This window comes from Phasianus colchicus, chromosome Z, assembly GCF_987193195.1.
Source record: "Phasianus colchicus chromosome Z, bPhaCol1.hap1.1, whole genome shotgun sequence".
Lineage (NCBI taxonomy): Eukaryota > Metazoa > Chordata > Aves > Galliformes > Phasianidae > Phasianus > Phasianus colchicus.
Genome location: NC_143476.1, coordinates 23,909,791 through 23,925,118, shown reverse-complemented (window position 1 = coordinate 23,925,118; position 15,328 = coordinate 23,909,791). Strand labels below are relative to the sequence as shown.

The following is a 15,328-nucleotide window of genomic DNA, read 5'->3' as shown; positions in this document are numbered from 1 at the left end:
CTTGTAAAGACTGAGGCGAAGAAAATATCCTTTTCCCTGTGTTAGAAGGCTCTGCTTCAGCAATGGGCCCGTGTTTTCCCTAGTTTACCTTCCCTCACAGATGTACTGTGACAAGTTCTTCTTGCCTTCCCTTGCTAGATTCAACTCCAAATGGGTTTTAGCCTTCCTAACTCCAGCCCTGGATGTTCTGTGCTCCTCCCATCTTACCTGTCTTTACTTCCACCTTCTGGGCACTTCTTTTTTGTGTCTGAGCCTGGCCACGTGATCCTTGCTTATCCATGCAGACCTCCTGACATTTTTCCCCTTCTCATGGGGATGCAGTGCTCTTAGAGGAGATGATCCTCAATTATTAATGAACATTCTTGTGCCCCTCATTCCTCCAAGCCTTCATCCCACATAACTTTACCAAGCAATTCCTTGAAAAGCCAGGTTCTGAGCTGTGAGCTTTCTGTGCACTCTCCTCACCCCCAAAAGGATCATGAACTCCACCACTTCATCATCACTACAGCCAAGGCTGCCTTTGACCTTTACATCCCCAAGAAGCCCTACAGTGGTCACACACAGCATCTCCGCTGACAACCCAGCCCACGATGAGACTCTGACAGCTTTCTGCCTCCAGCTCACACTGCCTGAGGCTCAGGAGAGCTGGACTGCACTTTGGGGGCTGTCTCCTCTTCCCTGTGGCCAACCCTCCACACTCACCTGGGGTGTTTCTTCTTTGCTGCAGTGTAAGAACCAGCCTGCTACTGCTGCAGGAGGCTTCAGGATCTCTGCACATCCTTCTCAGCCCCAGTATCACACATGACACACATATGGGCTCCATCTCTCTCACTAGCTGTTGTCCTCTCACAAGCAATATTCACTCACGTCCAACACTGCCTGCCTGATCCCTCCTCCTCAGCTCTCCCACCCCAAAGAGCAAAGCTGCTTATTAATGCAGTAAGGAAGGATAATTGTTCTCATCCATATCAGCAGAGAGGTTTTTTCCTGCTTTGTTATCTCTAGAGCTAAACTTCCATTAGCAAGACGAAGTTCTGTTACACCCATAGGTCAGCCTTGGTCTTTCCAGAAGCAAAGCATACAGGTAGTTTGTTCTGCAATGGCTGACATAAGTGTTCTTCAAAGGCAAGGGTCACACTATCCCCATTCTTCCCACCCTGCTGAAGTCTGTGCTAAACAGTGACTGAGTATAAAGGCTGCTGCCAGCACCCGTCATCGCTTACTGCAAACAGCAGTAAGCTATTGTGAACCGGTAACTTGGTTGTGAACTGTATGTTGGCCTCAGTTTCAGTAATTCAGTACCAAAGAAAGGCAAAACAAGCACTTTTATTTTATATAAGCCTTTATTTACAACTTGTTTAACAACTGTACACTCTTCTGTAACCTTGGAAGCATTAGTGTATTTGACTGGGAAAAAAATATTAAACCTTTTGATTCTAATGACCATTACCGAGTATTTTTTTTTTGTCTATGTACAGATATGTATATTAATACTGCTACCATGACAATCTGGTAGTTACACAACTCATAGATGAATCAAAATGGGAAATTTATGTTTTGACACTCTATAAATCCATTAATTTACAGAAAATATATCACTGTCAACTTCACAAACAGTTACTTCGATAATTGGTCAACACTTAATTTGGGACTGTCAAACAAGCTGCTATGAAGGAAGTAGAAGAGTTTCTACGCAGCATAAATGAAGTTAGTACACCAGAGACATGCTGGAGGTCACGCAGAGACGTGGCACTTCGCCACCGCTTCAGTGAACTCAAACACGCTTTGTCAAGCTAAACACAATTACATATAAATGTCTTCAGGCTCAATAACAACTGATATGTAGTTTCTAACCGCACAGACCACATGGAGAAATGAGGTACAGCTCAGCTTCAGCTTGGGATGCCCTTGCAGGCAGGTGTGACAAACAGCTATCCCCGCACACCCCGCGCAGGGCCGCCCCGGCCCCGCTCCCAGCTCGGCCTGGAGAAGGGTGCTCCCAGCTGAAGCTGCGCTGGCGATGGGAAACAAACTATGCCTCACACACAACAGAAAGGAGGTTTTTCTATAAAGCTTGCCCTGACACAGAGCGAGGGATCGATGGCTAGGACCTGGAGAGATGAAAACCCTTTAGCTCTGCTAGGCTCAGTCCGATGGAAGTGCCGCTGGCACTGCTGCAGGAACGTGTGACACGTCACGGCCCTGATCTGTCCTGCAGGTCACATCAGACGTCACTGCCCCAGGTCCTGGTGGACCAGGAAAGACATATCCCCATGTGGGAGTCCCGATGGGCTGTCAGCCGCAGGCTCCCTGTCTGCTATGGTGTCAGGCACGGTGTCCAGGAGGGAACCCCGCACACGCTTCTCACTGGGATCCTCACGCTGGCCCTCCGACTCCTGCAGGGCCTGCTGCAGCCCAACCTGCCCTACCCTGCTGAGGCGGCACGGGGACGGGCTCTGCCTGTTCTCCAGCCCTCTGCTGCAGCAGGCACGGTGCCTGAGGGCCGAGCACCTCAGGTGTCCCAGCGCAGGGGTCTGTGAGGGCCGAGCACCTCTGGCGTCCCAAGGCGAGGGCACAGCCTTTCAAGGCCCCGTGTGCCTGCAGGGAGGCACACCATGTCTCCAATATAGGGTGCTCAGGTGGAAAGCAGGGCTCACCGATACACTACTGCCTGAATAAGCAAAACTATTCCTGGAGTAAGCTCATGCATATATTTTTGCAGGATTAAGATCCAAGTGAGCAAGAATGGGGTTTCTCAAGAACTGGACTTCAACCGAACAAACTAATGGTTTTCTTCATTCGGATTCTTTTCAGATGCTGTGGAGGGCCCTGTGGCCTCATCTGACCTGTTACATGCTAACTGCTACACAACAAACACCCTAACTTACACCACGACAGTACTCCCTTGCCTTCTGGATCTTGCCAGTACTGGGCATCCAGCACAGAACAAAGATACAGTAGTACAAATGTGCAGATATTTAAAAATATTAAATAAGCAGCTTTTAAAAATTAATAAAGGCAGCACGAAGCATTTTGAGTTATACTGTCTAAATATTGCAAAAATCTTATAGCTAAACTTTGTAATACAAAGAAACAGCCAAACTAGTGCAACTGGAAATGAAATAGCTAAGACTGCAATAATGAGAGAAAAAAAATAGTACAGGTAAAATACAAACAACCCAAATTATAAACTGTCAAGGACAATCTGCATAATACTGAAAGTGTGGCCAGCTTTCACGTTTATCCCCATTCACGTACTTTCCTTGGATTGTTTAACAATTGTACACAGAGTGGAAATAAAAAGTTTCTGAAAGAAACAGACGACACGGCTAAAATATATAGAGAAAAATACAACAGCCATAATCTACTGTGTATATACATAGTAAGGAAGCAGGCAGTGTCTGTGAACAAAGGACTGCACAGTCGTTTGCCTGTCTCAGAGTTTATCTGATGAACCCTGCTCGGCTTCCTAAGGAAGATGGGCTGGCCAAGCAGCCGCTCCTCCTAGTAACACACCTCCTTGACTTCATTTTTAATTTATTTGAAGGTGTATCTTTTAAGGGTGCAGGTGCTTTGAAGTTTTAAGAGTCACCAAAAGGCATTTTTAGGAACTCGTTAAGACTAGATTTTTATAGTTCAGAATATGCAAATGTTGCAGGAAGTCTGTGTGTTAATGCTGTTAATCAATCAGAATTAAATGGACAGACAGAAGTAAATGTAGAGCTGACAGTGCTCTGTCAGTTTGCAGAACGCCTCCTGTAGAGTTCTGAATACTGGGTTTCCGCTCTTTTAGCCCCACAGGAGACTTTTTGTGAAGAGAAAGAGTAAATGGAAGCAGAAAATGGGAAAGCCACTCCCCAAGATGGTAAGCTTCTCTGCAAGTAGATCTCCCTTTGAAATCAGATGCCCGTAAGTGTAGAACTGGTTAAGTTTTGGTTATGCAGTCTGGACAGAAAAGCAAGTCATGCACTGAACAGTCCCTGTTATAATAATGCTGCAGGTCATGCAACCACATCACTGCAAATAAAAGAATAAAGAAGAAAGTTAAAAAGCAGATAACATTATCATTAAAAAAAAAAAGACAACAGAGAATAGAACAGGCATTTGCAAAGTAGCTCAGTAAGGCTGCCTCTCCTTACAGCTGTGCAAATTCACGGGGCAAACATCTTTGCCAGAGCAACTCTTCAATTAACAGGAAGATTATATGTCAAAATTGGAAAGAGAGACGAAATAGCTTTGAACAAAGCCTAAATTTAGAAATAGTTCAGTAAAATTTAGACCTTTTTGCATCAAGACCTGCAGGGCACCATTCTCAACTAACACAGCTATGGAAACTAAGGAGGCTCTTCTGGCATTCCTGTTGCTTATAACTAGTTGAAAAAACACAACACAATATAAAGTGAAAGTTGCCTGTCCGATGCTGTGCACAGTCATACACTAAAACACAACAGGGTCAGCATGGCTCTGCCTGAGCCTTCAAGCTCTGAACACCAATGAACACTTTAAATGTTTACTAAAGCTAATCCTGTGCACGATGATAAAACAGCATCAGTACCATCTTTTATCCTGGCAATTTCCATTAATTGCAAAACCAGGTTTTAATAACAAGAATATAATAGGTAATCTTGTTAAAATACACAGAATAGGTGCCACTGAGCAGCACTAAGGGCACATCATAGTACTGTGTAAACGAAGCTAAGTCTGAAGAACAGCCAGATAGGTTGGCACATTGCTCTATCTTTGCTGATAACTCTTCCTCATGGCAACTGAACTGGAGAGGTGGGACTTTACCAACATGGCTACAGTGCTTTCAGATTCCCCCCGTAACACAGCATGGCACAGCACTAACTGCCCCTTCTCATTTTCACTCATGACGATAACAAAAAGAAAAGTATCTCCACCAAACTGAAATCATGCTGTGCAAACTGTTGCTTTCCTTACTTCTTCCACTCTAGAACTGCATGGGATCAAGCTTTAATGACAGTTCCGGTGACAGGAAAACCCAGAATGAAGAATATTTATAGCTAAATGCAAGGATTTACTGAAAAATAACAAAAAAACCAACCCCACCCTTCAGCTACAGCTTCTGCAGCTTGTAAATCTCTCATTTTTTCTCCTCATCCACCAACCCAGAACACTCACTGTAGTTGAAAAACAAAGAAAGATACATACAGAAATCAAAATGGAACAAAAATAGAAAATGCTTTAAAAGAGCACATTCGAAGCAGACCTTGAATGTATATTGGGGTGATTCTGTCTGCTTGAGATTTGCAGTTATGCTAGCTTTGCACTGCCTGGCTGAGTGCAGAAAGTTACAGAGTTCAGGGTTAACTACATTAATACTACTGTAGTTAGTCAATAGAAAAAGAAAAGTTCATCCTACATAAGAATACATCTATTGTACTATGTATAGATCAGTATAATCTACTTTTATAATTCACCTATTATGTGGGTTGCTCCAAAAATAATGCCTTCTATTTTCACAGAAATGACAACAGGGAGAAAGAGTTTAACAATACTAATTGATAGAGCTCATTCTCAGCTACAAATCACTCTTTTTTTTGGGTTGGTCTCCATAAAAATTCACCAAGTATGGATGAATGTCAGTGGCTACCATTTTTTACACATGAAGGAATTAGGCTGAACACCTCTGTTTTACCTACACTCCTGCATTCAGACACCGTATCAGAGTGCTCCTCTGCTGCCATCAGTCACGCAGCAACAACATGTGAGGAGATGCTGGTGGGAAGGATCCACCTCTTCTGCTGTACTACTAACATTCGCCTCCAATGTCATGGACTGACATCATAAAACAGGAGGCATTACTTTTGGAGCATCTCCTGTACATCGTTCAGACTTGCTGTTTAGCAGTGCTTCAGGTGTCCTACTGTACATAAATGTGATATGATAGGCTTTTCTCTGGGACACTAGCACTTCTAGAGAGGTCTTATCAACTTTGGGCAGTATATTCTCTTTCAGGGATATATCAAATCCCCTGATTCATTTGAGTGCCCTTTTCAAACAAGCAGTTTCTTACACTGTTCTAAAATAATTGCCTGTTGATTTCTTTGTGTCTGTGAGTACCTCTGAAGATGAATCAATACTTGCAAAATCTACCTGTGAAGGCTGCAATACTCCAGAAGATGACAAATGTGAAATATGACAGTACATTCCCTTAACATAACCTGTTGTTTCCTCTGCACTGTCTCCAGACCGGGTCAGATTATTTTGCAGATGACCTGTCTGCAAAGGAGTGACTTTGATTTTCTTGTCAGTCCAAAATATTCTAGTTACAAATAACTGAAGGCTCACTATTACCTTGGTGGATTATTTCTTAGAGGGACACTTCTCTCCAGTGCTCAGCGTGAGAACTGATTAGCTCTACTTCATTACAAGAGTCAATCAGTACCTTACAACCTCCTTAACTTCTCTGTCATCCTGCATTTTTTCTACTCACTGGGATGACTCCAGCACACTACAGCCTCAGAAAGGTCAGGGGCTTCCTCTTTCCACCAGCCAGCTCTGGAGGCAAGTATCAAGTCGCTTCCCTAACAACACTGCTCATACAAAGCAAATGTGATCCAAAAAAACCCAACCACATCTTATTTCTAAGCAACCATGTTTTTTCCTATTCAGTGTACACTTGGAGCCTTAAGAGGGAATCAGGCTTCCTAGCCAATCCGCTGTCTGTAACCAGTATTTTGCAATACAATCACCAAAGTAAGAAGAGCAACACAGCAATTTTACTTGGAGGTCTAATACCAGACTCTTCCCAAATATTTCTGTCGAGCATCTACTTTAAGTTAACTGCCCCCAGATTTCTCTTTCTGCGGATTTCTTAATGTTACTTACTGGTTACTACTACCAGTAGTTTCTTTTTCTTCCTACACGTATGCTTTCTACATTTTCTCCACGTTATCTCCTTTAGACATTTTAAACAAGCCTCTCATCATATCATATTCCAGAGCCATGTCAACACCACTTCACATTTTTATAATTTCTACAACTACAGAATACAAAGTGGACTATAAATTCTAAGACGTGTGGCTTATAATGTCATGTTTATTACTATTCAAAGATCTTACCGGTACTGTTAAGTACAGACTTTAAGATCTCTCTCAAAACCACTGGTACTCTCAAGAAATAAGTTTATTCTCCTTGTTACTCACCTTTGATGACTAAGAACTAAAATCTTTGCTTTATAAAAACCTGTATTATGTAAGGGATGCTTTATTCAAATCCAAATCAGAAAGTCTAGTGCTTTTATCACAACTATAACTCTCTCTGCATTACTCCATTTCGGATTTTCTTTTCTTTCATGACCATGCTTACAATACAAGCATGTTAACAATCTAACAAGTGGCCTTCATGTTGATTTTCTTATCTCTTGAAGTTAGGGATAATCTTTAGTGATTCCTCTTCTGTTTGGAGAACAATCCTTAGGCCAATGGAAATACTTGCTCTTGCAGTATTTCAGATTTGTGCCACGCTACAGCAGTTAACAGCACTTCAAAGTGCTGAAAAATGATTGCTTTTGAGAAGATTAAAACAACCATTTTGCTCTAACATCATCTGATAGTAAAGAACCTCTCTAGTGTGAAGCAATGAACAAAGTCACCAACAAAAAACACTGTCCCAACTGTCCTAGCATTGCTGTCCCAACTTTACCTCTTCTAGCAACATTTTTCATGTAATATAGCTCATTCGCTGAGATCCAACAGCAACAAGAAAATTTTATCTGACAGAAGGAACAGGTTTCAATTTGAAATCAACACACAGTGCTACCGAAGGATAGCTAGCAGTTTTCAAAATGATCTTGTATATACACAGCAAACAGCACCCATAGAAATCCCTGGTCTGACATCAAAACCAACTAATGCAGGATTTACTTCAGGACAACCCCATTACTTTGGTAAGGTCTAAAAGCAAAGACCACAATAAAATACCAAACCAAAATAACTTGCTTGAGTATCTGCCTTGGCTATACTGCCAAGTGTTGGTACAATGTACTGTGGTACTATTTCATATGTCAACTTTTCTGTGTCTTCTCTATCTACAGTCATTCATTCATTTTCAACCTACATTCATCAGTGAGTTCATGCATCAATTCATTTAATGAGCGGATATATTTTAAAAATCATCTTTGTAGCCAAATATTTCAGTGAATTCACTAAAGCAGAGTCAAGCAGAAACAGAACAAGTCGTCATAATTTCCAAACACTGAAATAAGACTGTCAGCTGAGAAAATCTACAGGAATTTGCTATTCCAGATGAAAGAAGTCTGAGGTGGCTGCATTCGATAATCACAGCTTCTATCTTAAATAAGCAAAGCCTCCCATACTTAAATCAACTGTGATTCAAAATTAATTAGAAAAATGAACAGCTAGCTACAAAGGCTCAGGTTCCACTTCTTTTAAACTACCACCATAAAGCAAAACTATGAAAGACATCTTGCTCTTCAGATTTTTGTCCTTAACAGTTGTTTGCATCTGCCACTCCACCTTCAAACCACAGAAATCAACTCCTATTTTTACTTACAGCCTGCACAGCTATTAACAGGCTACTGCTCTTAGTCTGAGCTTCCAGAGTGAAGAAACATCACAGGAGCAAAGTAACAAAATCAGCCATGCCATACAGTTTCCTCAATTCCTTCAAAGTTATCAGCCTGTGATGTGGCTAGGATCCTACATACAGATTGGGAACTTCCTTCAGCCTGCCCTCAGATAAATGATCTGGCTTGAAGTCATTCCAAATGCAAGTAAGACTCACTCCTTGCCACTTCTTGCTCCTGCACCAGCACATGCAGTATTGTGAGTCTGCTTCTTTCTCCTGATGAAAGGTACAAAGTAGGAAAGCAACACCCTTGCCAATGCAAAAGAGAGTTGGATGGCTCTTACTTGGGAGGGGACATGTCTAGCCTGCATGCAGTTTTTTGTGGCTCACAACTTCATCAAATTTCATGCCTATGCAATCTTCACATTCAAATTGTTACATTTATAATGATCCACCTCTCCATTTTAACAGAGCACTAAGTATATCACACTGCCAGAATCAGTTAATACTGTTGGTCTAAGTGAGGACTTCTGAAGAGGTTTTCCTCATAAGCGTGAGATTTCCTGAGATCACATATCAATCACAATCTAGCTTTCACACTATTCTGCAGGCAACACCCCTGAAGTACAACTAGTTGCTTTGCTAGCTAGAAAAAACATCACTTAAGAGCTTTCCTGTCAAAGGAACCTCTTTTAGCTATTTATTTGCACAACACAGATGAGGAAAATGCCTGCAAAGTTTGCTAAACTTGTTCTGCAATAATACGATGTTGATAAGCTTTGACATCTCCAAAACAAGAGTCCACACATTCTACCTAAAACACATGTGCAAAAACCCACAAGAAGTCAGCATTATAGATCTGACTTTGAGTGCAAAAATAGCTCCCTCATCAATCCTTGTAAAATGACAAAATGTCCAGGAAGAAAAAAAAATCTCTAAAAAACGAGTATAATTCAGTAACCTTTTTGTTTCATCAGAGGAGAAAAAAAAATAGCCACATTCAGGACTGTCTTCAGTCAATCACTAACCAGAAGAAAATCAAGTGGTGAGCTTAAAATATTTTCCAATTATCTATCTACAGAAAGCATCAACATATCAAGATAACTGAATGCACTAAAAATCATCCAGGAAGCTATGAAGTGTATAGCCTAATACAGTGGAGAACTGAGGAAAAGCAAAAGCTACTTGCACCTGTCAAAATATCATAGACTTTAAAATCAACAAATCCTCATAAATTTTCTTAACGCCTGCACACAGCACTTACTAGTGAGATGATCATAAAGCAGCAGTAGGAATTGTCAGCGTTAATTCTTCCATATGCAATGAAAAAACCAATGGTGCTGCTTACACGAATAAAAAGCAATAAAGCACTTGCAGAGTTGTTACTACCAACATCAGAACAGCACAAGATTACCATTTGCTTATTTCCAAAGAGACACCTTGTAGCCAATAAGGTATTTGCTTGATTTAAATAAAATATACAGCTGTGTGCTCTGACAGTTTATTTCCCCTTGCACTGTGGGTGGGACTCACAACCCTTACTTTAGATTACTCCAGTTGTCACTGCACTTGGAACATACGTTATGATTCAAGTGGCTAAGTGATGCAGTAAGAAACCTGAGCAATTTGAATGCTTTTTTTTTAAAACATCTGTTCATTTATGCTAACAACTGAACATGGAAGTGTAGAAACCAAACTGCACACATATTCTTTAATACGAGAAACTATGCTTCAACTCTAAACAATGAACATCTTTGTGTATTTAATTGATATCCTTTTATTTAATTGAAATGTCCCAAGATGACTATGTCATATCCTCAGCACAGTACTTGGGAATGTATTCTTATTCTTAGGAATTCTTCAGCTGTTTTACCACTATCCTGGAGAACCTTTTCTCTTTAAGGCCACCCTGAAATTAGACAAGGTTTTTTTTTGTTTGCTTCTGTAATTTATCAGGACAGCCTATAATGTTTTAACAATTATCACTACAGTTTTGATGTCAATAGTCTGCTGCTGCGTCCAAACAAATCTTCCTGGAAGTTTCTTAGAAGTATATATTGTATCAAGATAACTCCATTTTAATTTTTTCTTTTTTTTTTTTTTTTTTTTGGCTATATTCTTTCACTGATAATATGAAGAATAGACAGCATTCACTGCTAGCTCTTCTGAATTTCTCCTTCAAGTCACACTGAGCCCTTATTTTTTAATAGCACACTACTTCCAAAGTTACATAACCAGCAATATTTCTTAAGAACCATCCACATTCAATGATCAATAATTGGATGTATGCAATAAACAATAAAAGGAAAATGCAAACAAAGAATTGAATCCCCACCGATGACCGTTAAAAGACTAAACAAATAGCTAAATGGAAATGGATAGAAAGACTATCCTTAGAAGTATACCTGTAGGATTGTAATATATTTCTTATATTTTTATACTTAATGCAAGTTCTGTTGAATATACACTTCAGTGTATTTTCAACATATTATCTTATGGGAAAAGGAAAGCCCAGTCAAAAAGAGGAGATTCCTACAGAGTAGAAAAATAAGCCAGCAACCATGAAGAGAGGAAAGAAGCCATGACTAAAAGCCAAAGTACAAATACTGGTTAGAAGCTCTGCCATCTCCTAGCCATCAGAGGCATCCATCTGTCATCAGAACTTTGGGGGCAAAGTGGTAAAATAGAAGTTAAAATAATAAAAGCAAGTAGTTTTATTCTAGTGCACAGATTACATTTAAGTTATGTTAGGCATGCATTTAATTAATAGCAACAACATATGAAATTTTTAGACAAATTTATAAGATAATACTTCCCACTAAGGTCACGATATTTCTTTCTTTCACAAGTTTGCTTTGGCAGTTTGATAACATTAAAATAAAGATGGTGTTTTAGCTAATTTTTTATTCTTCCTCTAGGTGATATAAAAAGCTGCACTCTCAAACAAGAACAAAAAGCTGACTTTGCTCCTGTTCACACAGGAGACAAGTAAAAATTTCAAGATAGAAAAAAGTTCTTCAAATAACTATAATGGATTGCACAAAAAAAGATCAGTAAAATACTTCACACAAACAGTGGTCACTTTGGTAGGTGATTTACCTATGATTTCAAGATTTACGTATGACTTTTTTGTCCTGCTAGCATCTGGCATCTCAGTAAGAGACACAAAAGGACAGAAATTGATCTAAACTGCCTTTACATCATTACTTTTCTGCACACAAGAACATACCTTTTCTGTCTCAGCTTTATCCTACAAGTATAGCCCAGATTTTTCTTACGTTGAACGAATAAAGAGAATGTTTAGAAAATTATTTTTTTTTTCCAAATGCAAAGCATAGAAGACAAATCTATATGCAGATAATAGACTTCCTATGCTTTTCGAATGACTGTAGAAAAAGATCAGAACTGCCACTTTTTTAGATACATACTGAAAGCATTCTTAGCCTAGACTAATACAGATGATGTACTTGAGGATAAAAGAGTACCTACAAGTGTCGTTCACCTGTTCCTTGCCCTTTAATCCAGGTGTGCTTGTTTAATAATGCTTTGCCCATCCCATCTATCTTGTGATTAATACAGTTATTCAGATGCCTGATAAATTGCAGATTGGGTATTTATGAAAAAAATCTTCACTCAGAAGGGCATTAAAATAAGCTAAGAGAATAAATATAAAAATCAGACTGCATGGAGCAATAGGGTACAGACTCTAAATTATAGATGTTTAAAGTAAGATGTACTACACGAAACTTCCTGCTGACACTCAGGCCTCCTGTGTCTGACCATTCTTTGAAAAAAAAAAGATAGCCAAAGCACAGAATCACTCAAGGAAAAAGAACTTTGTAGGATCAGGGCCTAAATTAATCACAGGAGCCACCATCCACCTGACTGATCAATATAAAGGTAATAGAGAGTAACATACTTTCAACCAGCTACATGCTAAGAAGGCAGCAAATCACAGCCAGCTTTCACCAAAGTCAGCAACATGCTCACCTGAAGGCACTGGTACCATTAGTAAGGCAACGGATACAATTATACCCTGAATCAACATATTAAAAGCAAGTTGCTTAGCAGGGGATGACAACCGAAATACAGCAACATCAACAAGATTAACTTAGGCCTTGATCTATTATGTACTGCAAGTCCAAAACAGTAAAATTTTAATAAAAATGCCTTTTTTAAAATGGAAGATGCAGTAGCATATTAAAGCATTCAAATATTTTTCAGTTTTTTTAATACTACGTATTATGCATATAACTGATCAAGAAGAATGGGACAAGCTATTTGAAAATATTCAGTTCTGCCAGCAAACAGATAACACTAGTGGATGAACAAAAGTTTTAAAAAAAAAATCATCCTGCTTCCCTACTCTACGCCAAGAACAAGATGAAACCTTTTATATAAGAGATTAAAAATTAAAAAAAAAAAAAATAAAAGCAAAGGTCATTTTTGTTGCCAATAAGCCTTTCAGATGCAAACATTTTACAATAATAATATATACTAATTTCCCATTTCTGTTTTGAGTTTTCAGTCTTCTTTGAAACAACTGGTTAGCACACTATTAAGGGTCTAATTCTTTTTAAATAAAGGCAGTCTTGTAAAGTGTGACAACTCTTGTAGGCACAAATATATCAACTGTGACAGGAAATGTACACTGTTAGACAACCCATAGGAGGTTTTTTGTAAGAGACCAGGCTTCATATAAACTTACAAGGTTCCATTATTGTACAGCTAGATGTTTTCAAAACTTTGGCACATTCAGAAAAATGCAGAGAAAGAGAGAGATGGACTCCCAAAAATATAAGCAAAGGCCTTTATAGAACAATGAGAAACCATAATAAAATCCTTTCCTGAACTGTAAAATAAGGGTGGTAACAAGGGAAAAAGTGAAAAAAAAATGCTGGTTGCTTTTTCTTGAATGTTGTAATTTGCAATAGAAGTGGCCTGAATCACAGGGCAATTTTCTTTCTAGGGGCTAGGCCTTCTCTACCTTGCAGTTGCTGGCTGGACATGACCAGGGTATGATCTCCTTGTGCTCGTGGCTTGCCTTTGTCTAGCCAGGAAGGACTGTCCTGAGCCTGTACTTGCCAGCCTGTCTTCTGCTGCTTTTTTATGCAGAGTCATCCCCTGTGGACAAAAATAAACTTCTCAGAAAAAAAACACAACACTTGATAATTTTATTCATTTATATTTTATCATCTCCATCAACACTAAGTTGTTCTGAATTTCTGGATTTCAAACATAACATTTTTAAAGGCATGACAAATACATTCTACCTGATCCTTTACAGTGTCCTCAATATTTTTTGCAATTACTGTCCAAATTTGGAGGACACTGCTGAGAAGCAGGTCCTTTGGATTCCCACATCTGACAGTATACTTTTCCACATAAGCACATGGTAACTGGACAAACCTTTCCAGAAGTGCCTCCCCTTATCACCCAACCCCCCTTAGTACGCTGAACTAGGAAAGTACTTTGCTTTTGAAAACAATGAAATTATTTTTATCTCTGTACCAGCTCACATACAGCAGGAAAAGTGTACATCTTGAAAGTGTGTTTCCAGTGGGAGCAAATAAGGAGAAAATGAGAGAAGTGATGGGTTGTGTACAGAAGTAAAGGCTAATTAGAAAGGACATATACAAAACCATCAACACTCATCTTGGCACTCACAACTGATTGCTGAACACATCTCTTTATTCAGCCTTGTATTCTGCACATCAGTGGTAGTAATGCAACAGATGTGGTCAAGGACATTAGTCATTTGAAAATCCCTTCAATATTTAAAGGATTCAAACACTTTGCTTCAGTACTATTTTTGCCTTACTGTTCATGAACATAACAAGAACATAGAACAGCAAGAAGGAAATTCTTCTGAAAGCAAGGAGGAATTTGAACTTCATGGTGAAGAAGAATGAAAAATGGATGTCAGTTGGGTCATATTAGAACAGCAGCTTCAATGCAGCCATGTTCTACCAAAGAGATTTCTGGAAAGCATTTGTTAAAGGTGAAAAATGTCTCGGCATAAATACCCAGCAAAAGTTGCATAGCTGTTCCCTAATACTCTGAACAATTTAAGGGGGTGCCAGGCCTGTGTTCACCTTCACTTGGGGCTAAATTTGTACCCAAGTTTAAAGAGGTTGCTTGTCAGAGTGCTTACTGCAGTAGTAGACTATTGTTTCTTTTGCCCCTTCATAACAAACGATGAGAAGATTGGACATTGCTGAATCAAAGTAAGAAATTCAGGCACTGCAAGTCAGCATACAGAAGGCTAGAACTACAAGACAGCAATTAGAGGCTTCCAGCTTACCCCAGCGTTATCAGAGGAATAAACTCTTACATAGTAGAAACTTGAAAACATTAAGAAACATAGAAATAAATGTCTTGTGTGTTGGAAAACACTTTTCAAACAACAACTATATGTAAATAAATGAGGCATTTCACGAATAACTCATGTTTTAAAGTTTTGGAGTTTCTTACCATATTGTACCAGGCACTAACAATAAATTTCTCCTCCATTTCTCTTTGATTTTTTGTTTTTTCATATTCTTTCTATAAAACAAACAAAAACATACATTAAAAAAATATATAATAAAAGTATTAGTTTTTTATCTAGAAAACAATAAGGAAATACACATAAACAAGGAAATGTGAAAATTAATACCTCCAGTGAATGAAACATTCTATCCCGTTCCTGCAACTGATTTTTCAGAGCCTGAATCTCAGGAGCTGCACCTTGGTTTTGCTTAGGATCTAAGGTACGGATGACCTGTAAGATAAG

General features: G+C 39.2%; 1 protein-coding gene across 4 annotated transcripts in view; it reads right to left on the bottom strand.

The window, feature by feature from the left end:
* Window positions 1-1,350: 1,350 nt before the first annotated feature.
* Window positions 1,351-15,328, bottom strand: part of HOOK3 (hook microtubule tethering protein 3) — a 79,947-nt gene continuing 65,969 nt past the window's right edge. For 2 of the 4 annotated variants that reach the window (XM_090131453.1, XM_090131455.1), the window contains 4 exons: window positions 15,212-15,316; window positions 15,028-15,099; window positions 13,541-13,677; window positions 8,071-10,462 (listed from right to left, as the gene is read on the bottom strand). In XM_090131453.1, coding sequence (XP_089987579.1) covers window positions 10,429-10,462; window positions 13,541-13,677; window positions 15,028-15,099; window positions 15,212-15,316 — 348 coding nt within the window. In that variant the 3' untranslated portion in view covers window positions 8,071-10,428. The other 2 variants (XM_031609359.2, XM_031609361.2) reach the window with 2 other exon arrangements.